The sequence below is a fragment of the Centroberyx affinis genome, unplaced genomic scaffold (genome assembly GCF_046629955.1).
Source record: "Centroberyx affinis isolate AG114_WGS23_722 - 3 ecotype Tasmania unplaced genomic scaffold, CSIRO-AGI_Caff_v1 ptg000434l_1, whole genome shotgun sequence".
In the NCBI taxonomy this organism is placed as follows: domain Eukaryota; kingdom Metazoa; phylum Chordata; class Actinopteri; order Beryciformes; family Berycidae; genus Centroberyx; species Centroberyx affinis.
In genome coordinates this window covers 135,610-158,601 of record NW_027279098.1, presented here as the reverse complement: position 1 = coordinate 158,601, position 22,992 = coordinate 135,610, and the positions used below count along the sequence as shown (strand labels likewise).

At 43.7% G+C, this 22,992-nt stretch overlaps 3 protein-coding genes across 3 annotated transcripts in view; 2 read left to right on the top strand and 1 right to left on the bottom strand.

Moving 5' to 3' along the window:
* LOC139642124 (zinc finger protein 91-like) overlaps positions 1–22,992 on the top strand; it is a 188,275-nt gene that overhangs the window by 127,470 nt on the left and 37,813 nt on the right. Inside the window, exon 6 of the mRNA XM_071516855.1 lies at positions 9,718–10,404. Coding sequence (XP_071372956.1) covers positions 9,718–10,404 — 687 coding nt within the window. The remainder of the gene's footprint in view (positions 1–9,717; positions 10,405–22,992) is intronic.
* LOC139642125 (zinc finger protein 658B-like) overlaps positions 1–22,992 on the bottom strand; it is a 42,859-nt gene that overhangs the window by 9,783 nt on the left and 10,084 nt on the right. Inside the window, exon 2 of the mRNA XM_071516856.1 lies at positions 17,729–18,154. Within this exon, the coding sequence (XP_071372957.1) occupies positions 17,729–18,154 (426 nt within the window). The remainder of the gene's footprint in view (positions 1–17,728; positions 18,155–22,992) is intronic.
* On the top strand, positions 563–8,943 carry LOC139642128 (uncharacterized). The gene is made up of 3 exons (XM_071516860.1): positions 563–734; positions 7,178–7,579; positions 8,834–8,943. The coding sequence occupies exons 1-3, from the start codon at positions 563–565 to the stop codon at positions 8,941–8,943; spliced, it is 684 nt and encodes a 227-aa protein (XP_071372961.1).

The window sequence follows — 22,992 nt, the reverse complement described above, 5'->3', positions numbered from 1 at the left end:
TAAAATGCTTTATAATGTGTTATAATTACTGTTATAAAGCATTATGAATATTTATGAGTGCTTATAACTATAATTATACAGTGTTATAAGTAGATTATAACGCATTATAAGTATGTTTATAATGCATTATAGACATGGGCGTCATAGAAAGTGTTACCGTTGGTTTTAGCTGGAAGTCTGAGGAGGAACCAGACCAGAACCTGAAGCTGCTGATGTGAAGGACGGAACCAATCAGACAGATGGATTCTGCTTTCTTACAGAACTGTTTGTTGTAAAGATCCTGCAGTTTATTTAGCTGCAGACATGAACCACCTTATCGAGCACATTATTGTGTTTTACCTTGAGAGATCGATACCGGCAGATAAAGATATTTTGTTGCTTAAACGATTTGTTTTTAGACGATATTTGAGTGTTGTGGGTTTGTAGAAATTGTGCTTTTATTCTGAAAAAAATCGGACCGGAAGTCTTATTCTTATTTCAGCTGGCGGAGAACAGCCCAATTTGACACTGGTGCAAACAAGTGTTACAGGAGAGACTTCTGTGTCCACGCGCTGTGTGAAAAATGTCCAGAGTCCGTCAGCTGAGAGCGTCGGTGAAGCAGCGACTAACTGCGGCTGTTGAAGAGATATTTGGGCTGTTTGAAAGAACGATAGCAGAGTACGAAGAAGAGATTGATCGCCAACGCAGGCTGCTGGAAGATGTTCTGAAGCCTGAGATCCAGATCGACAAAGCGGGTTTGTAGAAGGTTTTTCTACATTAGACTTACTGCACTGATCTCAGTACAGTACGGAACCCGGGAGTGGTCATCGGGAGAGAAAAAAAGTTATATCGAGTCCACGATTTACTGTAAGAGATTCAATTCGTTCCCTCGATTTCGTTAAACTGTGCAGTTTAGGAAAAAATGCAATTTAAAAGGAACCTTTTAGGTATTGCAGATAGGCCTAGTAAGGATTTGGTATGTTAATATCCATTGTCTGTTTACACTGAATAGGCAAATCCGCCAAATATTGCACCCAGGATAGCGGCACATTTAAACATAATCACCAATATGTGACTGACTCTTTATAAACTCATGAAGAGCACGTGGATTATATATCCAGAGCACCATGTCACTATTTCGACTGTCGTGGTTTTCCCCGGTGACAAAAGAATCTTTTCTCAAGGCAGACTGGAATAATATGAAGATCTTTATTGGCAGCAAAGACCTGAGTTATTCTGCAGAAGAAGAACTGGCTTCATGTCAAACCACAACAGCTTTTATACATCTTCAGCATGACACCCCTCTAAGTTAACCACTCCTTTCCTGGGGGTTTCTTCCATATGATCTCTTTGTTCAGTGTGTCACTTCTGGGTGGGGGCCGAGAATCATGTGAGAATCAAACCATAATGGTGGACAGTTTCCTGAGGCTTCCCCAAGGCTTCCTGGCACATTCCCATCGTCTGGCATCCATCAAGGTGACTACTGGCCTCGTTAGATATGTTGGGCCTGTTCATCCTGCTACTACATGGCCGTTGAGATCTTCCGTCTAACAGGCCTTTGACTTGATCTTATGCATATCAGAATATATGTTTAATATATATATCAGCTATAAGCATGGTTTTCTACTACACCACATTTAAACATAATCACCAATATGTGCACTGACTCTTTATAAGCCCCTGAAGAGTGCATGTATTATATATCCAGAGCACCATGTCACTATTTCGAGGCACGTTTTGCCAATTTATGCACGTAAAGAGGAAATCGAGGGAACGAATTGTATCTCATGCGCACGAAAAAACAAAAGGAGAGCTCGAATTGCATATCGTGCGCATGTTACAGTCAGACATGTGACTCAAGTCATTTGGTCCAAGTCTCAAGCAAGTCCCAAGTCATTTTTTCTTGGGCAAGTCAAGTCAAGTCCCAAGTCACGTCACTTCCCCCCCCCCCCCAAGATCTTACCTGCCGCCCCTGTGTGTCTGTCTGCCTGTTTGCAGAATATCTCAAAAAGTTATGAACAGATTTGCACAAAACTTTGTGGAAAGGAAGAGCTGATTAAAGCTGATTAAAGAGATATGTGTGGCGGTGGGTGTCATGGTAACACCTGACGTAGAATCAGTCTCGTCTGATACTCTGCAAATCTGTGAAACAGAAGCAATAATAAGTTAAAAATAAATAATTATAACCAGACCTTAACTATTGTGATGATAATTAAAACACTTAAGCATATATGATTAACCAATTTAGTATATACTTCACACATTCTAAACTCATTGGAGACATTAGGAAAAGTAGAGGAGAAAGTAGAGGAGAAAGGAGAGAACTAAACCAAGAATGAAAGGAATTTATGGATTTACGATTTTTATGGCCCTTTCTCTCCAGAACGATGGGAGTTCCTACAGGACTACAGAAAAAGGAGAAACAAATCCTGATCCGTTTGGTAACATGATACAGAATTACTTTACAGTCATAACATTCACATTATTAAACTCAACACAAATTCCTGAACACTTTAATATCAAACATGACTATCTAAACCCATGTAAAGATGAAGAAATTGAATAATGCAAATAACTCTTATATAAATCATGGCAGTTAGACATAAAATTAGACACATTAGACATTAGGATCCATCGCAATGTAATAACCAAAGTCTCATGAGTCTTTATCAGAGGCAGGCTGTGTGTGTGTGTGTGTGTGTGTGTGTGTGTGTGTGTGTGTGTGTGTGTGTGTGTGTGTGTGTGTGTGTGTGTGAATCCGGGCCTGCAGTCCGATGTGGCTCGTAGATAAGACCTGTAAATGGGAGAAGAGTTGTCTGATTGGTGGAGGAGATCCCCCCCCCCCCTTAGTCTTGTTCAGTGTCAAGATGACACTTTTGTAGCTTTAAAGGTGAAAGGTCATTTCTGTTCCTGGGAAAGAAAGTTACTCAAAGATCCTTCTGGGCTGTAGAGACCAAGGTTATTATAGTTTTGCATTTTTCATTAGTTTTTATTTTTATTTCGTTTTGACTTTTTGTTTTCCATTTCAGTTTAGTTTTAATTTGTTTTTAGTTTTAGTTTCGTTTTTATTAGTTTCAGTGTTAGTTTTAGTCTTTTTTTGTAATATATAAAATAATATAATGTAATATATATTTGTCGGGCGAGATTATATATGAAATAAATTGACAAAGACGAAAACTAAAGACATTTTCTCTATAATTTTAGTTTAATTTAGTTAGTTTTGTAAACACACAATACAGTTTCAGTTAGTTATCGTTTTTTTGTAAAGCCTCGTTTTTATTTTTATTTCAGTTAACAAAAATGTTCACACCTAGTTTTGGTTATTTAGTTAGTTTTTGTTAACGATAATAACTAAATTAGGGTCCTTGATATGAAAAAGAGAACCACTGGTCTAGGCTTAACGTGTTGGAAATGTCAGCATTGGGCGTATACAATCCTATAATTAGGCCTATTTATTGTCTATGGCTTTGATTGTTTGATTATTGTATTATTTTCTACTATTTCTATTGCTTCTTGTTATATTCTAGTTGTGTGCTTATGCCTATATCCTTTTCCCCACTGAATCATATTCTACTTTTCCCGCTGCAACGACCCAATTTCCCCACGGGGATCAATCTCATCTCATCTTATCTTATCAGAAATCGTCTGATCTGGATCTGTCCATGTTGCATGTGATTGGCTATTTGTTAGAAACCCCGCCTCTTTCATGTGAGCGCGCTCATAGCTGATAGGTAAATCCTGTGTTGACAGAGCCAGTTGAGAACCAGCAGTGAGACGGTTCTCTGGATCGCCAATGTTAGGTTAGTGAAGCCGGTGAAGGCAAAGATAGCCTGACTATGTTGGACTCGCTTCAGTACAGACACACACACACACAGCTAGAATCGCCCTCGCAACCACCTAGAACACCCTAGCAACCACCTAGAATGGCCCTAGCAACCACCTAAAACTCCCTAGCAACCGGTACTCTATGGGAAGCCCACGCATTTTCTCCAGGAAATGTATTCTAGCTTTAGTCTGTTAATCAGTAAAAGTTAGAGGAGTCTGAAGCTCCATGTCGACTCTCTCATTTGACCGACTGCACCGGACTGACCGCAGCCCGCCGTATTCTTGCCCAACACAGCAAGAATACCTTCATCCTGCAAAGAGATTGTGAGTGACAGCTAGGAAAGCCGGTCGCCAATCTCATCTCGGAAGAGCCCATCTGCCAGAGACCCGCTTGCCGTTGCAAATCAATGAGGTCGTCCTCGGACGAGCCCTCCAGCGGTGTTTCCATCTCGATCCTCCGTGCATCTGGCTAGCTCGCCAGTGCTTTCCGCCCCTGCATCTTTCTTTAGTACGTCCACGTACGTTGGTGTGGGACGCCCTCGTGATCGATGGCTGTGCGTTGGCTCCCACAGCACCAGCTTGCTGGCTGGGAGCTCCCGGTGTCTCTGGCAGTGACCGGCAAGCCTCATTCTCCTGGATGCTATCTTCTCACTCGACCTTGGTAACGCCTCATACAGATGCTTGTTGGTAACGTGCTCGTTCTGGTCGATGTTTAGTACCGCTCGCAGCATTCTGGTGTAGCACCCATCCGGGGACTTCTGCAGGGTGGGCTTCAGGGTCCAGCGTTCACAGCCATATAGGAGAACGGACTCTATTGTCTCAGAGAAGAAGCTGAGCTTGATATGTCAGAGGAGGTTGGAGTTCCACATACTGGCCATGCCGTTCAGAGCCTTAACAATAATAATAATAACTTAGATTTATAAAGCGCCTTTCAAGAAACCCAAGAACGCTTTACACAGTGAAGCAGACAAATTACAAGAACAGAAAATAATAATAGCAACAGTTTTTTTAAAAGTGTCCAAAGATGGAGCATTGCGGATCTCTGCCGGGAGAGAGTTCCAGAGGGTGGGGGCTGCCACACTGAAGGCTCTGTCCCCAAAAGATCACAGGCTGGTGTGGGGGGTGGAGAGCAGACCCATGTCTGAGGACCGCAGATTCTGGGATGGGGTATAGGAGGTCAAGGAGGTCAGATAGGTACTGGGGGGCGAGGGCATGGAGGGATTTGTAGGTGAGGAGGAGGATTTTGTAGGAGATGCGGGACTTGACCAGGAGCCAGTGAAGTTGAATGAGGGTGGGGGTGATGTGCTGCCAGGGCTTGGTGCGGGTGAGAACCCTGGCAGCTGAGTTCTGCACATACTGGAGCCTGTCCAGGGCTTTTCTGGGTACCCCGAACAGGACTCCATTGCAGTAATCCATATGAGAGGCAATGAAGGCATGGATGAGAGTCTCTGCCACAGAGTCAGAGAGTGATGGCCGTAGTCTGGAGATGTTTTTGAGGTGGTAGAAAGCGGATTTGGTGATGGATTTGATGTGTGACTGAAAAGAGAGGGTGGAGTCCAGAATGACACCCAGGTTGCGGACTTCTGAAGATGGGCAGATGGAGCAGCCGTCCACGTCGAGAAGAAGATCTCCAACCTTCCGGAGCAGCGCCTTGGGAGCCACAACCATGACCTCTGTTTTGTTGCTGTAAAGCTTGAGTAGATTTGATGACATCCATATTTTTATTTCATGCAGGCAGTTGACAAGGGACTGTGGGGGGAGCTGAGTGGATGGTTTGGTGCTGAGATACAGCTGTGTGTCATCAGAGTAGCGGTGGAAGCTGAGACCGTGGTGGCGGATGATCTGACCTGGGGGAGCATGTAGATGGTAAAGAGGAGGGGTCCAAGTACAGAGCCTTGAGGTACGCCTTCCATGCGAGCGCCTTCCTCACTTTAAGGTCTTGCTCTGACGAGTTGACCCATGAGCCTGGGTATTTGAAGTCATTGACTTCTTTCAGAGCAGTGCCTCCTGTTGTCGTTAGAGGTGGATGGTCCGGGAGGATGTTGTAGGTGATAACCTCGGTTTTCTTGGCATTGGGTTGCCAGGCAACCCAAAACCTGTGTGATTTCCAGAAAGCCAGCCTCAACCTCAACCAGCGGCCATTCCAACGGAATAAGGAGGCCAAACCATCTTCCATGTCTTTCTGTCAGTTGAAGCTCCGCTGCCTCTTGCTGCAACAATGAGTCCAAACTGTTTGTCAAAATATCTCCAGAAAAGACGTTTGTGGCTCAGGGAGTTGAGAGCAAAAATGACTCAGTTCCTCCATTACACAATTTTCACTAATCAGGAAATCACAGAACTATTTTTCTCTGCCACAGCACAGACCGCTGTGGGGTGAAAGGCGGTTCCTGGCTGAGTGATCTAGTGGAAACGGTGCAGTGCTGCTGCTTTCCAGGCTGTGGATAGAAATATGTCAGTTGGTCGCCATATAATTTTCACAGACTGGCTTTTTTGGCTATATTTTGACAAACTATTTGGACTCATTGTTAGCATCAAGAAGCAACAGAGCTTGCTGTTTCAACCAACAGCTGACTGACTTGGGAGCTGATAATCTCTGCAGGTCCAAGTACTACAGGGATGTAAGAGACAAATTATATATATATATATATATATATATATATAGATATAGATATAGATAAGATTACCTTCCTACACCTGAAAATAGTACCATGTCATAGTGCCATCATGAGCTGATGTTACCACAGGGATGGGAGAGACACATAGTGTAGCAGATAGGAAAGCAGTTAGTAGGAAAGGTAGTTACAAGAACCCTAGCCAACCCTAGCATTGTGTCCCTATTCTCTGGCCCTCGACTAACTCCCGCAGATAGACTCCCTAGTCTTTGCGGGCCTGGAGTCTTCGTGCTCAGAGGCTGACGGTGCAGCTGATGCTGTAGAATGACGGTGCCAAAAAGTACCAGTTCACCAGAAGACTTGTGAATAATTATTGAAAGTACTGTATGTATTTCATGAAAGGTCAAAATTGGGTCATGCAGGAACTTTGCTGCTGTGTAATTGACAGATTAATTTACTCAAATAAGGCATTTAGAATAAAACTTAACATATACACCTTCCTCAGCCTCATTTGCAGATAAGGACACTTCAGATGAAACTGTGATTATATCCAGTAAATGGCCTTTCTGGTCCTTCAAGCCTTGGTGAATGGGTTAAAACAAAAAGATACTCAACTGTGACGTCAGTGGACAACAAAGCTGTCCAATTTGCTTTTCTGAAGGCAAAATACAATGTTTTGAAATAGGTGTTCTGTCTCCATTATACTGTTAAAAAGGAAAAGTGGCCACAAACTTGTGTTAACTAATTGTATTATATTTCAGCCTTACCTCAGCAGCTGCTGGTCAGTGAAGAAGAGGAAGAAGAAGAGGTTCCCCCTGAGCAGCAGGACTGGAGCCCCAGTCTGGACCAGGAGGACCCAGAGCCCCCACACATTAAAGAGGAACAGGAGGAACTCCGGACCAGTCAGGAGGGAGAGCGGCTTCAAGGGCCGGAGGAGGCAGATATCACCGAGTTCCCGTTCACTCCTGTCCCTGTGAAGAGTGAAGATGATGAAGAGAAACCTCAGTCCTCACCTCAGGACTGTGGAGTATCAGAACCAGCCAGGAACTTAGATCCAGCTAGTCATTTACAACCAACTAGTGATGGCAAGACTTCAGACTCTTCTGAACCTGAGACTGAAGACAGTGATGATGAATGGAAGGAGACTAGAGAACCTCAGTCAGGTTTAGACTCACCGACATCAAAGAAGAGGCAGAGAGTTGAAGGACTAAGTTTATCTGTCAACAACAAGTTGAGGAGAACAAGTTCCTGTTATTCTCTGAAAATGTGTAGAATCAAAATGCTGAGAGCGTCGGTGAAGCAGCAACTAACTGCGGCTGTTGAAGAGATATTTGGGCTGTTTGAAAGAACGATAGCAGAGTACAAGGAGGAAGTTTGTTGTTTGAAAGAGAGCAATCGTCTACACAAGCTACTGGATGCTGTTTTTCAACCTGATGTGCGGTTACATAGAGCAGGTTAGTCCAATTAAAATGTCATTTTCACATTATCCATCAACCGCTGTGGCACTCTTTCCGTGGGAAAAGCCGCCGCCCCTGGCTCTGAACTCCTGTGGAACCTTTTCTCTTCCCTTGGCTCCATTTATCAAATTTCTTTCTAAGGGAACGCGTGGGTGCTGCAAGATATAACAATGTCTCTTTCTCTGATAGAGCTTCCTCTTTCCATCGGGAGTAAGCACACTATGTAAATCTGAGATAAGCACCTGCATGGGACACAGTTCCCCTAGAGGTCTTCCTCTCAGTAACTTTCCATTGTTCACACACAGTTACATTTCACAGCATATAACAAGTTTAGCAATCACACGCCCCTAAACTATTCGTCCTTCATCATGACAATAGGTCATGTAAGGGGAAAATGAGTCTCACCCTTGTGGGTCAAATAAATGAGCTTCAGAAGTTTCAGAAGTCTTCTGTGGATTCTTTATTCAGACATGCATGGAGAGAAAATCTTACAAGCACATACACAGAAGTAGGCTGCAGGATATTCTCTGCCTTCTATTCTCTCACCAGATTCTTATAGACTTCAGTATGTATAGTTGCTTTGTTTGTCCTTTTCTAAGAAATCAATGTATGGCCGATGTAATAAACACGCTTCTGAAAGCGAAACTAGTGAAAACCAGTTGTACAATACACACTAACATAAGTTTTATTCTTACATGATTGTCTCTAACAATGAACACTAGCCTTAGGGCTAAACTCCTGAGTCATCTACATTTGGCTCTACAGAAATATATAGTTGTGTATCATCGGCGTAGCTATGGAAATAGACATGTTCTCTGATGATATCACCTAATGGAAGCATGTATAGTGAGAAAAGCCGGAGACCAAGACAGCTTCCCTGTGCAACACCACAAGTTATAAAAAGTTTCTCTGACACATGATCTCCAAGACAGATGAAAAATGTCCTCCCTGTAATGTAAGTTCTGAACCAGTTCAGGACACATTCAGAGACCAACCCAGTTCTCGAAACGATCTATGAGACCATTGTGGTCGATGGTGTCAAATCTCAAGTCCAAAAGAACCAGAACTGAAACCTTGCTGGTTGCGTAGATACATCACAAGGACCTTGCCGCAAAAATATTGCATTTTGCAGTTTGTTAATTGATTTTAGTGAAGTGCGGCCAACTTTAAAACGTCTGAGGTGATCTGCCATGTTCAGTCAGTCCAGTAAACAAACTGGAGAGTTAGTGCACACTCGTATTATGTCATCAGTTACAGCCCTACTTAAAAGTGACTTGTACAGAACACTTTTGGGTACTAAACTGTTGATAATATTTTTCAGTCTTCCCTCCAGAAGTCCAGCAGCTGCTGGTCAGTGAAGAAGAGGTTTCCTCTGAGCAGCAGGACTGGAGCCCCAGTCTGGACCAGGAGGACCCAGAGCCCCCACACATTAAAGAGGAACAGGAGGAACTCCGGACCGGTCAGGAGGGAGAGCGGCTTCGAGGGCCGGAGGAGGCCGATATCACCGAGTTCCCGTTCACTCCTGTCCCTGTGAAGAGTGAAGATGATGAAGAGAAACCTCAGTCCTCACAGCTTCATCAAAGCCAAACTGAGGAGAACAGAGAGGCAGAGCCTCTAGCCAGCAGCTCAACTGAACAGATGAAAACAGAAGCTGATGGAGAGGACTGTGGAGTATCAGAACCAGCCAGGAACTTAGATCCAGCTAGTCATTTACAACCAACTAGTGATGGCAAGACTTCAGACTCTTCTGAACCTGAGACTGAAGACAGTGATGATGAATGGAAGGAGACTAGAGAACCTCAGTCAGGTTTAGACTCACTGGAAAACATTGAAGTCCATGTAAGTAATGGGGGCTCTCATACTGGCAAGCGACATTTTAGCTGCTCTGAATGTGGTAAAAGATTTTCCAGTAACTCCTGTCTGCAGAGACACATGAGAATCCACACAGGCGAGAAACCATTTAGCTGCTCAGATTGTGGCAAACGATTCAGTCAGAGTACATCATTAGATAGACACATGAAATGTCATTCAGAAGAAAGAGAAGAAAGGCCTTCCAGCTGTTCAGTTTGTAAAAAACGTTTTGCTCACAGTACCACACTGGTTACACACATGAGAATCCACACAGGAGAGAAACCATTTAGTTGCCCAATTTGTGTTAAAAGATTTTACTGCAATGACCACCTGCAGAGACACATGAGACTCCACACAGGAGAGAAACCATTTAGTTGCTCAGTCTGTGGAAAAGCATTTGGCCGCAAAGACCACCTGCTGAAACACATGAGAAGCCACACAGGGGAGAAACCATTTAGTTGCTCAGTTTGTGGTAAAAACTTCAGCTGCAGTAGTGGATTGAGTGCACACATGAGCACTCATACAGACAAAAAGCCTTTCAGCTGTCTAGCTTGTAAAAAAGAATTTAGATGGAGAGGATCATTGACTGCACACATGGCAATCCACACAGGAAAGAACCCCTACAGCTGTGGTGTTTGTGGGAGAAGATTTAGTCGGCATTCACATGTCAGAAACCATAAGTGTGTTGGTGAGAGCAGCAGCAGGTGAAGCTGCTGGTTTGCTCGACGGGGATGGGGCTTTGAGGAGAATTATAGACTTTACCTCATTTATACCTCATTATAAACGAAAGATTATTTCATACATTTTTTTTTTCTTATTCATTATACCTTTACTTTGGAATAGAGCCATACAAATAAAGGTTATGAGCTGATAATTATTGTTATTGATATCAAATTGATGTTTATGTTCTGCCTGTTCACACAAATCAGTGATGAGAGTGAATTCTTGGTACATCAGAGAGGAAGTTCCTCACTGTGTTGACAGAGACAGACATGTTGACGTCACTGTTCTGCATCAACATGTAAATTTATCTTCTCTCTCTCTATCTGCCGTGAATCACACTGTTAGCTACACTGTTTGTATCAGGCTTTATAAGACACTCTGACTCATTTCGTAACGTGTCTCTTTTAAAATAAACATTCTGCCTATCACACTCGATCCCAGGACTGTTTCCTTCCTTGCCGGCACTCATAATGTCCTTTCGTCTTTTTTAGTGCGTGGGCATCTAATGTGTACAGACAACTGACGCGTTTCAGCTATCAGCCATCATCAGCGTTCTGTTAAACATGGCGAAAGTGACACATAAATACACACCTGCAAACCCAGTCAATCAATCAATCAATCAATCAGTATAGGCAGTTCACCCTCACGTAAATACATTCAAAGCGTCTCACTAAAAAACAGTTCAAATCCATGTCCAAGGACAATACAATACAACGATAAATTAGTTACTGCCAAAAGAAATCAACATACACTAATATCAGAAATACATAATATACAGTACAGCATAATCATAAATATACCAAAAAGTAGGAAGAATATTAAGTATAGTAGAAAAATTGAATTATAAAAGAGGAAATTACATGATACAAGTTGCAATGCTTCCAGTAAAATATATCAGTACTGCAAGTATATCTCAACTAAATGATTACAACAGTTATTATCATGGAAAAACATTGTACGGATTGTATTGTTGCATTTTGTTGCATTTGTGTTTTTTTTGTGCAAAAATACGTTTTTTAGTCAACATTTGAGTGTTGTGGATTTGTAGAAATTACACTCTTGAAGAGATATTTGGGCTGTTTGAAAGAACGATAGCAGAGTACGAAGAAGAGATTGATCACCAACGCAGGCTGCTGGAAGATGTTCTGAAGCCTGAGATCCAGATCAACAAAGCGGGTTTGTAGAAGGTTTTTCTACATTAGACTTACTGCACTGATCTCAGTACAGTGACAGCTCACCGCTTTTACATTATTTTACAAGCTGCTGCCTTTAAACCAGCTGACTGAACAGGAGTTTTGTTTTTTTTAGCTTCCTTCATTTCCTGCAGTCAGTATTCTGATAAAGACAGAATTAGATTAGATTAGAATTAGTTAGAATTCATTGCAATACCTGCTGTTATCTCTGCTGTGTTGATTCTGTTCTTGGGCAGATGTTAAGGCCAGTAAAACCATCTTCGTTGTACCTACGACATGTTTGATCAACTCGGACAAATTCCATTCAAAAATCTGGCAATTTCTGTTGCTTTGCTTATCGGTGAACACACAAACCTTGTAGAAAAAACTTAATAGCGTTTAGAAATAGTTAGGAGCCGCTCTTCAATTCAGCATGCATCTACTGCACCAGTGATTCCCAACCTTTTTCATATCAAGGACCCTGATTTAGTCCACATTAGAGCCACAGACCCCATTTGATGAGATTTTGTCTCTCAGACCCAAATCTGAGAATACTTTTATTGTCAGATGATTTTGTCCAGAACTCCATGACTGTCTGTATTGTAGGTAGAGAGATAACAGAGAAACTATGATCAAAGCAGTCATTCTTCTACATTCTCTAATTGTGTTAACTTCAGGTAAATTAAATAATGCTGAAGTTGCTGGGGACCCCCTGGAACCCCCAAAAGGACCCCTGGTGGTCCCCGGACCCCACGTTGAGAACCACTGTACTACACCAAGCAGCTCTTTCATTAAATGTGTGTGTTTGTTTGGTGCACATAGTGTGACACTTCAGGAAGGAGAATGTGTTGGATGTATGGACTAGCAGTTCTCTTAGTGTATAGGCTAATGTGCATATTGATCTTTTGGGTGCTTTTAAGTTCCAGTTTTTTTAAATGGCAAAGTCAAATGTCTTCATATTTCACAGGGGCACAGAAAACCTTCCCTTCTAACCAATCCTGAAGCTACTGTGTGCTATGTGGAGATTTCAGACATAATGATATAAACCAATATCCAGCTTTGTTGCTGTTTTCTCCTCTTTTCTAAAGCTTTTTGTCAGATCCCGCTCCTGAACGAGCTCCTCCCCCTCCATTCTAGCTCGTCTCCTCCCTCTCCTCCCCACAGGAGAATCATTTGTTGAAATATAGAACATAACAGATCTCAGCTGCGCAGCCCAGTAGTACCACATTAAGTTTGGACATGTTAAACCCCCTCGATCAAATGGTAAATACAATAAAGACAAACAAAGTCTTGCCCTTTTATTGTTCCATATAAATCCCACAAATATGTATTTTATTTTTGAGAACAAATCTGAAGGTGGTGGCAGAGGAATGTTTTGGAATAAATAAAGTAATTTCGGTAGTATATTCATTTTTAAAATATGAATTCTCCCAATTATAGATACTGGTAGTGACATCCATCTATCAATCGACTCATTCATTTCTATCATTATGGGTTCGTAATTAGCATTAACAACATGTTCTAGCCTAGGCAAAATCTGTACTCCCAAATATTTAAACTGATCTACGACATTAAATTGAATTACCTCAGAAATCGGATTCCTTTTTTCATTTCCATTAAGAAGTAATATAGAGGATTTGGTATTATTCACCTTGTATCCTGACATATTGCCAAATGTTTTTATTGGCTGTAACAAGGCCGGAATTGATTGTTTTAAATTTGACATGAATAAAATTACATCATCCGCATACAAGGAAATTCTGTGGTCTGTCGGCCCTACTGTTATTCCACAAAATTGCGGGTGTGAACGTACTGCTATTACGAGAGGTTCAATTGCTAGTGTAAACAATAGGGGCGAGAGTGGGCAACCTTGTCGGCAACCTTTACTGATTTTTATTGGTTTTGAAATATTTCTATTTGTTAAGATTTCCGCTGTAGAGTTTTTATATAATACCCGAACCCATTTTATGAAGTCATTTCCACACCCAAATCTTTCTGAAACATTGAAAAGATAAGGCCATTCGACTCTATCAAAGGCCTTTTTGGCATCTAATGACAGAAGTGCTGTATCTGGTATTTCCTTGTTAGAATGAATAACATTCAATACCCTCCTTACATTGTGGAAACCTTGCCTTCCCATTATGAATCCATTTTGGTCTCTATTAATAATATTTGGCAATACTTTTTGTAAACGTTTTGCTAAAAGTTTACATATTATCTTAAGGTCAGAATTTAACAAACTTATGGGTCTCATGTTCTCACATTTGTTAGAGGGTTTACCTGGCTGTGGCAGTAAAGTAATTAAAGCACTGTTCATAGAGGATGGAAGACTGTCATTCTGAAATGCCTCTAGAAACTTTTCCAAAAGTGGTGTTAGCAACTTATTCTTGAATTTTTTATACAGATCAATTGGACGTTGGGGATACTTACCTTACTTACTGCCCTTTATGCCTACTGGCATGTAGGGCAGCAACAAAGGATCTGCACTCCTGTCTGTTTTGGGCAAACTTTTGGATGATACCCCAGGTCTGCTTCAGGGCTTTCAGGTCTCTCTCCACTGTTCGACGCCAGGTTTCTTTGGGTCTTCCTCTCTTACTCCTTCCTTCTGGTGTCCAGTGTAGGGTACCATCCTGTTTTCTTCGCATGATGTGACCAATCCATCTCCACCGGCTTCTTGTGATGATGGTGTCAATGCTCTCTTGATTGGTCCGAGCAAGTAGTTGATGATTGGCGATGGTGTTAGGCCAGAAGATACGCAGGAGTTTTCTGAGGCTCCTTGTGTGGAATGTTGACAGCTTGGAGAGGTCGCTCTCTGTCATTCTCCAGCATTCTGAGCCGTATAGCAAGGTAGAAAGAACATGACTCTGGTACAGTTTTAGCTTGGTGTTGATGCTGTAGTGGGGGGACTTCCACACATTGTTCAGCATTCTGAAGGTGTTTCTGGCCTTGCTGAGTCGGCTTTTGATGTCACTGCCTGTTCCTCCATCATATCTATCAGTGCTTCCAAGATATATAAACTCTTCTGTTGTGGGTAGGTTTGTTCCATCTACTTGTATCGGTGGGGGATTTTGTGCGTTCAAGGTCATTACCTCCGTTTTCTTCAAGCTAATTTTCAGTCCTATTTGTTGTGCAAAGGTGTTGAGACGGGATGTTTTTTCTTGCATATGGTGATGGGTGTGGGAGACCAGTGCCAAGTCAATGTGAAGTCGAGGTCTTCAAGTGTTGAAAAGAGCGTCCATCTGATGCCTCTAGGTTGGTCTTCAGTTGTTCTTCACATCACCCAGTCTATGACCATATTGAAGAGTAATGCTGACATCACGCATCCTTGCCTCACTCCTGTCTTGACTTCCAAAGTGTGGTTGCCGTTTCCTACTTGGCATGTGAAGTTGGTGTAAAAACTCTTTATGATGAGAACGATCTGCTGCGGGATCCCATATAGTCACAGTTTGCGCCATAAACTGTCCCTGTGAATGCTGTCACAGGCCTTCTCAAAGTCCACAAAGTTGATGTAGAGCTGTCTTTGCCATTCTGTGCACTGCTCTATGATGTTGCGCAGAGTGAAAATCTGGTCAGCACAACCTGTTCCTCTCCGAAAACCTGCTTGTTCTTTCCTGAGTTGTTTGTCTACTGCATCTGAGATTCTTTGTATGATGACTTTTGCAAGGATTTTGCTTGGAATTAACAAAAGGGTGATTCCACGCCAGTTGTCGCAGTTATTCAGGGCACCCTTCTTGGGGATCTTTACGATTACACCCTTTGACCAGTCATCTGGTATCTTCTTCCCCTCCCATATGACTGTGAAGAGTGGCTGAAGCAGTTTGGCTGAAAGCTCTGGGTGTACCTTGAACAGCTCTGAATTCAGGTTGTCCTGCCCGGGGGCTTTTCCATTTTGAGGGATCTGATGGCCGAGATGATTTCTTTTTCATCTGGTGGTGCAGTATTAACATCAAGGGCAGTCTCTGGTTCCTGTATCTCGGCTTCTGCTGTTGGTGGTGGTCTATTCAGGACCTCGCTGAAGTGTTCCGCCCATCTTGCCTCTACTTCTGCCTCTGATGTAAGAGTTCGCCCTTGTTTGTCTGTGATCGGCGTATTTGCTGTTCTATGACACCTACCACACGTTAGGGATAGTTCACCCAAAAATTAAAATTCGGTCAATATCTACTCATCCTCATGCCAGCTTAGCAGCAGTTCTCCAGGCTCGCTGCTGGAGGAGCTTTCTTCCAAACAATTGCAGTGAATGGAGTCCAGTCCTTCGGCTTCAACAAGGGCAACAAATGTCCATAAAATTACTCCATAAAGCTCGTGCAGTATAATCCAAGCCTTCAGACGCCATACGATCGCTCTGTGAGTGGAAAAAAACAAAATTTGATTCATTATTTCATGAAAATCAATTCGGTCTGAATTGTATTTACTTCCGCATTTGTTTTTTTCTACTAGACTCGGATGTGTTTTTGCTGTGATCTAGGAGCCGGTCGTAACACTTTGAGCTGTGCAGTCGGTGGAGAACAACTGCAACACCTCGCTCCTGGCAGATTTTTTCTAACCATCATGCAAGCCAAGCAAGCCGCTGGCCAAAACTGCCCAGGACTTGCTCATCTCAAACGTCTGTTGGCTTGAAGGGATTGTGATTGACAGGAGGCGGGTCCTAACCTTACTGCAGAGAACGTTCGCTACTGGTTGAAATTTATATTTGGAGAGGAACTCAAAGAAGCTGCAAGCGGAAGTAAGACGGCCCCTGCTGTCCCGGCTCGGCTCTCAAATGTGCGCATTGATATTAAACAGTGAACTTCAGTTTGAACTTCTTTCAAAATGTCAAATGGTTCATAGGCCGATATTAGCATTCTGATGCAACTTTTCAAGAAGTGATTGTTGGCGTCTTGTTTACAGTTGGCTTCTCGTTTGCCGACGGAATGAGAATGAATTAGAAAATATCTTTAATCATGGCACATGCATATAAAAACTGTCACAGTGAACATTAAATGGATGGAAAATTGAGAAAATGAGCAAAAACTCTTACAAAAACAGCAATTTCATTTTAACCTACTCCAGATTACTCCTTAAATTCATTCTTTATTTTCAATTCTGTACTTTGAATTACTAAAAATGTTATGAACTAATTATTAAATTTCACCACCACTTTCAGAAATTACCCTGAAAATCTGTAAGTTTTAGATTAGGAGGCCAGTGAATGGTGCTGCTTGTCTGATGGTCTTGTAGATTCATAACTGGGTAGACCAGGGAAAGGCAACCAAGTGCAATACTGTAGGATTCATTGTCATTAATCTTTGGTAGAGGATTGGGGCCACGTGAAAAATGTATTTGAGTTCTGACATTAATCACACAATTCTTTATAAAGTCCGGATTCTTATTAATCTCAAAATTCAAATATTTTTTTCTACATGGCCCTAATCCTCCTCCGCATCAACTTCTCTAAATAACAAACTGAAATGGAATAATCCTGTAATTATTATCCCACCCCCATTCCCTGATTCAATTTCTCCATTATTAGTCAGTCTCCTCTCACAGTGAACTAGCCTCGATGAAAAATGGTAGAAAACTTTCTCCATGTGGAAATATTCCCACAACTTTTTATTGAGCAAAGAACATCTCAACAAGAACATTGTCACGTTGTAAATTGTGCGCACAGTTGAACAAAAGGTTTTTCCACTGCAAATAACATCAAACCTCCTGAAGCAGCTGAAGTGTCTGTTCACCTCACAGCGGAAGAAACAAAAGAACAGGATGTCATGTGATCACCTGTTTAACTTGTTAGAACGCCCGCATCCAAAATTATTTATAATTGTGAAATTAAAATCAACCATAAACAAACTGCATCAGATATTGCTCAGTTTGTACGCAGACTTTATTTTTCTTATCTACAACTGCCGACAGCGGTGACACATTTACACAATTTGTGATGCCACATGGGAAATATCAGTGTGAAAAAAATTCCTAGATATCCTACTTGCAATCACCATTCGGAGGCTGATGTGAACAGTTTTTCCCCAACTGGCAGGTCGTATTTATGGAAGTCTGAACTCGAACTCCAATGGAATGCAGCATTAGACATGTGACAGCTGATTAAATCTTTTCCCCAAAACACGGAAACTGTACGGTTTCTCCTATGTGGAGTCTGGTGTGTTTGTTCAGATTTCCTTTTTCATTAAATTGTTTGCCACAAACTAAGCAACTATATGGTTTCTCTCCTGTATGGACTCTTGTGTGTTTCTTCAAATTACCCTTGTGATGAAATACTTTACCACAAACTGAGCAACTAAAGGGTTTCTCTCCTGTGTGGAGTTTCATGTGTGCTCGCAAATTTTCCTTTCGACCAAAACTTTTACCACAAACTGAGCAACTAAAGGGTTTCTCTCCTGTGTGGAGTTTCATGTGTGTTTGCAAATGTGCCTTTTGTCCAAAACTTTTACCACAAACTGAGCAATTAAATGGTCGTTCTCCAGTGTGGCGTCTCATGTGTGCATTCAGACTTGATTTACTAGCAAATCCTTTACCACAGTCTTTGCAATTATGGGGTCTCATATGAGTTCTCATGTGCGTTTCAAGATCGCCTGTCGAAGTAAACATTTCACCACAAAAAACACAAGACCTGTGAGCCTCAAGGTGATGTTTCAGACTCTCTGTAGGTTCTAAATGTTTTCCACACAAACCACAATCACTGGAATGGACTTTAACATGTCTCATGAAAGTTAACTTGGTCTGAAAATAATTTCCACACACCTTACAGCAAACATGGGATGAACTTTGGTTTGATGGCTTTAGTTCATAGGAAAATTTAATCAATCTCTGCACTTCTACTTTCTGTTTTTTTGTTGATTTCAGTGTCTTTAAACCTGACTGAGGTTCTCTAGTCTCCTTCCATTCATCATCACTGTCTCCAGTCTCAGGTTCAGAAGAGTCTGAAGTCTTGCCATCACTAGTTGGTTGTAAATGACAAGCTGGATCTAAGTTCCTGGCTGGTTCTGATACTCCACAGTCCTCTCCATCAGCTTCTGTTTTCATCTGTTCAGTTGAGCTGCTGGCTAGAGGCTCTGCCTCTCTGTTCTCCTCAGTTTGGCTTTGATGAAGCTGTGAGGACTGAGGTTTCTCTTCATCATCTTCACTCTTCACAGGGACAGGAGTGAACGGGAACTCGGTGATATCGGCCTCCTCCGGCCCTCGAAGCCGCTCTCCCTCCTGACCGGTCCGGAGTTCCTCCTGTTCCTCTTTAATGTGTGGGGGCTCTGGGTCCTCCTGGTCCAGACTGGGGCTCCAGTCCTGCTGCTCAGGGGGAACCTCTTCTTCACTGACCAGCAGCTGCCGGACGTCTGGAGGGAAGACTGAAAAACAGACATACAGATGTTAAGAAAAAACTGGGACTACATTAATTCAAGCTCAAGCTAAATGTTCAGCATTTTTACCATTAACAAGGTTTGCCAAAGCCTTTTCTGCTGTAACAATAATAATAATAACAACCTTTATTTCTGGAACACTATTGAGATTTGAAATGAAAGCTATTAAAAAAAACAAACATACCCATCAACAGAGAAAGAATAAAAACGTTTACCACTGTGGTGAATGTTAGATGGTGTAGGGATATACACCATCATTAGTAGCTGGTTTCAAACGGTGCTCAAGGTTTTATTTTCTGCACACTGACAATATCGTCATTTGTTATGAGATGTGTGGTGTGGAGTGCCATAGGACAGCGGAGAGCGCCATGAACAGCAACCATCTGCAGGCAGCATTTGGCTGGGTAGTAGGGCTGCACGATTATCGTATTAAAATTAGGAATATCCGTCGCATCAAACCAAGTGCTCCGAACATCTCCTTAAGTTGCATCAACAAATGACAACACTGCATTACACCACGTGACAAAATAGGCACATGCAGAGCAGGCAGAAACCAGCAGAAAGGAAAACAAATCCAGAGAGAAACAGAATGGAGAACTTTCAGTTACATTGTAGCCTGAGTGAATCTGAGTGAATCTGAGTGAAGAGACTATCTCTCCACACAGTTACACATTCCATATTTACGGGGACTGACCCCACTGGGGCAGTTGGCGTGGATATCTCTTTAAGACACACCACTACGTGGCCCGTGCACAGGTATATTAAGCCCAGGTGTGCATGTACTCATTGGTTAACATTGATTGGAATGGTTCCCGAGCGGCCTTGACCTGGAGAGATAGTCTCTTCACTCAGAGAACCATGGTTACAAACCAAAGTAACCGGACGCTCTCTATCGTATCGAGTCTCTCTCTCCACATAGTTACAGAGACCAAGGAGACAGAGCAGATGGAGCTCCTCAAGCACTCCCCAAAGACTACCGGACTCTGGTATTCAAATGAAATGTCCCCGCCAACAGAGTGCTCTAAACAAATGCAAGTGTGTGTCAAAACAAAGACTCCTGTGAAAACTATCATACACATCCACTGGCTGGTGATGCTGTGTATCACTGCCCTATGCTTAGGCGTCAGGCACAGCCTAAACCATGGCCAACCCCTCAAGATGCTAAGTTTGGGTGTGAAAGGACAGAGGCTGCTCAGATGGCCCGCCCCCTGCTAGGCCAACTGACAGGGATACAGACATCTCCCTGGCTGGGCCAAGATGGGCCCACTGGCAGAGGGGAACAGTGAATATGTTGTCTATTGCGTAGTGGCACCCAGCACCGGTTCCCCAAAGAAGGTGCCAGCAGCCACATTCAAGCAATAAAATCTGGCAAAAGTCGATGGACATGACCATGTAGCAGCCGCACAAATCTCTGAGAGGGTGGCGCCTTGCCACAAAGCCCAGGAGGTTGCTACACCCCGTGTGGAGTGCACCTTCACTCCCACTGGTGCCGGTGCCCCAGTTCCTTTGTACGCCTGCTGGACGTCCCATGCACTGGGACTTAAAGCAAACAACTGGTCTTTTTTCCTAAATGCCTCTGTCTGCTGAATGTAAACCGTCAGGGCTCTGACTGGGCATAACCATGACCATCTTTGATCCTTCTGACCCTCTTCCCAGGCGGGACGGAGGGATCAGAGGGATCACAACTCCACTGATTGATTCAGGTGAAAGTCCGAGAGCACCTTCAGCAGGAATGCTGGATTCGGACAGCAGCTCTCATGCGTCGACAGAGCCTGCAGCTCTCCCACTCTTTTAGCTGATGTCCCTGCTATGAGGAATGCAACCAACTTGTTTGGCAGCTAGCCAACAGTTTGGCTAGCTTGCATACATTAGAATTGCTGTCTCTCTCTCTCTCTCTCTCTGTCTCTCTCTCACGCTCACTTGCTCTCTCACCGGACCCATCTGTGCACCTCCCATTGCACACGCCGGCGTGAGGGATATTTTTATGTTTTATATAAGCCGCTGCCATCATTCTGTCTGTCCTTACAAACACGACGGCCCTGCAGGCTCGGTAAACAGGGCTGAAGGGCCAGGTGAATGACCTTTAGCTCTAGTACATTCATATGTTGGCCCTTCCAGGAGACACTTGCCTTGGGTGCATCCACAGAGACCAACTGGCGACGTAGCACTGGGCCAAGCATACTTCCCTTTGAAATGTTGGCTGGGATCCTCAACCACCTGAGGGCCACACACAGCCTCCTAGTGACCAGCTGCAGGTGTCTCTGTGGGCAAAGCCCCAGGTGCAAGAGACACCTCTGTACAGGACGCATGTGCAGAAGAGCCAATGGCACCACTTGTACTGATGCCGCCATAAGGCCCAAGAGGCATAGACAAAGCCTCTAAGTGACCTTGGTTCCCAGCCAGAAATGAGAGACAGACTTTGAGGGATTCCTGCGTCTCTTGTGTCAATGTTACCAACCCAGCCCTGGCATCCAACCACATGCATAGAAACTGGGTGGTCTGTGCGGGCTGCAGCCTGCACTTTTTTGTGTTGATGCGTAGCCCCGGACTCTGGACGTTTGCCAACAACACCAATACATGGCGATGACACTGCTCCTCTGTCTGAGCACGTCAACCAATCATCAAGGTAGTCCTCGCTGATTGGTGCTCGATGATTGGGGTCTCGATTGGAGAGACTGCATCCACAGACCTGGTCAAGATGCAGGGGGCTAGTGAGATGCCGAAAGGGAGAACACAGAATTTGAAGGTTCTGTCATCGAAGGCAAACCTGAGAAATCTCTTGTGCCCAGATTGGTATTTAGAGATAGGCATCCTTATGGTTGACAGTTGCAAACCAATCACCTACAAGGACAGCCTGCTTCACCCTCGACACGATTAACATTTTGCATTTCAGAGGCCTGAGGAACTTGTGTAGTCCCCTGAGGTCTAAAATTGGCCTGAGAGTTCCATACCACTTCGGGATAAGGAAATATCGGGAATAAAACCCTGCCTGCTGATTTTCCCGCCCCACCTCCCTGATGGCCTTCTTTGTCGGGAGAGTGGAGATCTCCGAGCGCAAAGCCTCTCTGTGCTGAAGGTCTGCCATGGTCGAGAACGCAGCCAAATTCGTCACAGGAGGGGTGCTCATAACCTGTAACCGATACCCCTTGGTCATTGTTGAAAGAACCCAGGGGTCTGCCCCCAGGACTTCTCATGATGCACAAAACCCCAGAGGGCAGGGGCAGACTGGGGGTGATGTCATGTCAGAACTGAGGCAAGGGTTGGGGTGGCCCCTGGCCACCGCTGCCCCGTCTACCGTGCTTAGACTTGCCTCGCCGTGGTGCATCTAACCAGACACTCAGATCCCCCTGACTCCAGGTAGGATGCTGCGGTTGCTGAGGCTGATGTGGTGAAGGGTGGATTCCATTCCTGGCTCCATCACAAAGCACCTGACACCTCCTGAGCACAGCGGGGAGCTTCCTGGGCCTGCTGAAGCATCTCAGTAGTGTCAGGCCCAAACATGGCAGACAGCTCTACAGGTAACCTTAGTAGACATGTCTAGTCCTCTGGCTGCAACATGGACTGTGACAGCCACAGGTGGCACCTAACTCCCCAAAATCCTGACATGGCCTTGCCAGCTGCCTCTGCCTGCTCCCTTATTAGCTTAGGGAGAATGGAGGAGACCTGTTGCAACTCCATTAGCAGTTCTGAACTACACTCCTCCTTTAGCTGCTGAGTCAGATGGCATTTGTAAAGAGCCAATGTGGCCCCTGTGTTAGCCAGCTGGATCTGCACCGCCATAGCGTCATGCATCTTGGTCAACAAGGCATCAATCATTTTGTAGTTCTTGCTTGGGCAACTACTCTTGCCAAGGACTGATTTAGATGGAGACCCCAAGGCCACCAAAGCCAAGCCTGGTCCACAGGAGGTAATGGCTCACAGCCTATCCTCTCCCAATTGTGTACTGATGCCAAGTGTCTACAGACCCCAGACCAGCAACCAGCACCTGATGGTGTCTGAAACTGCTTTCGGACCACCTCCTCAA

Bases quoted from the DNA above. Each gene is read 5' to 3' on its own strand.
- LOC139642128 (XM_071516860.1), top strand. From the start codon at position 563: ATGTCCAGAGTCCGTCAGCTGAGAGCGTCGGTGAAGCAGCGACTAACT. The intron at 735-7,177 runs GTTTGTAGAAGG...ATTATATTTCAG, and splicing joins GATCCAGATCGACAAAGCGG to CCTTACCTCAGCAGCTGCTG. The intron at 7,580-8,833 runs GTTTAGACTCAC...CTGTAATGTAAG, and splicing joins GACTAGAGAACCTCAGTCAG to TTCTGAACCAGTTCAGGACA.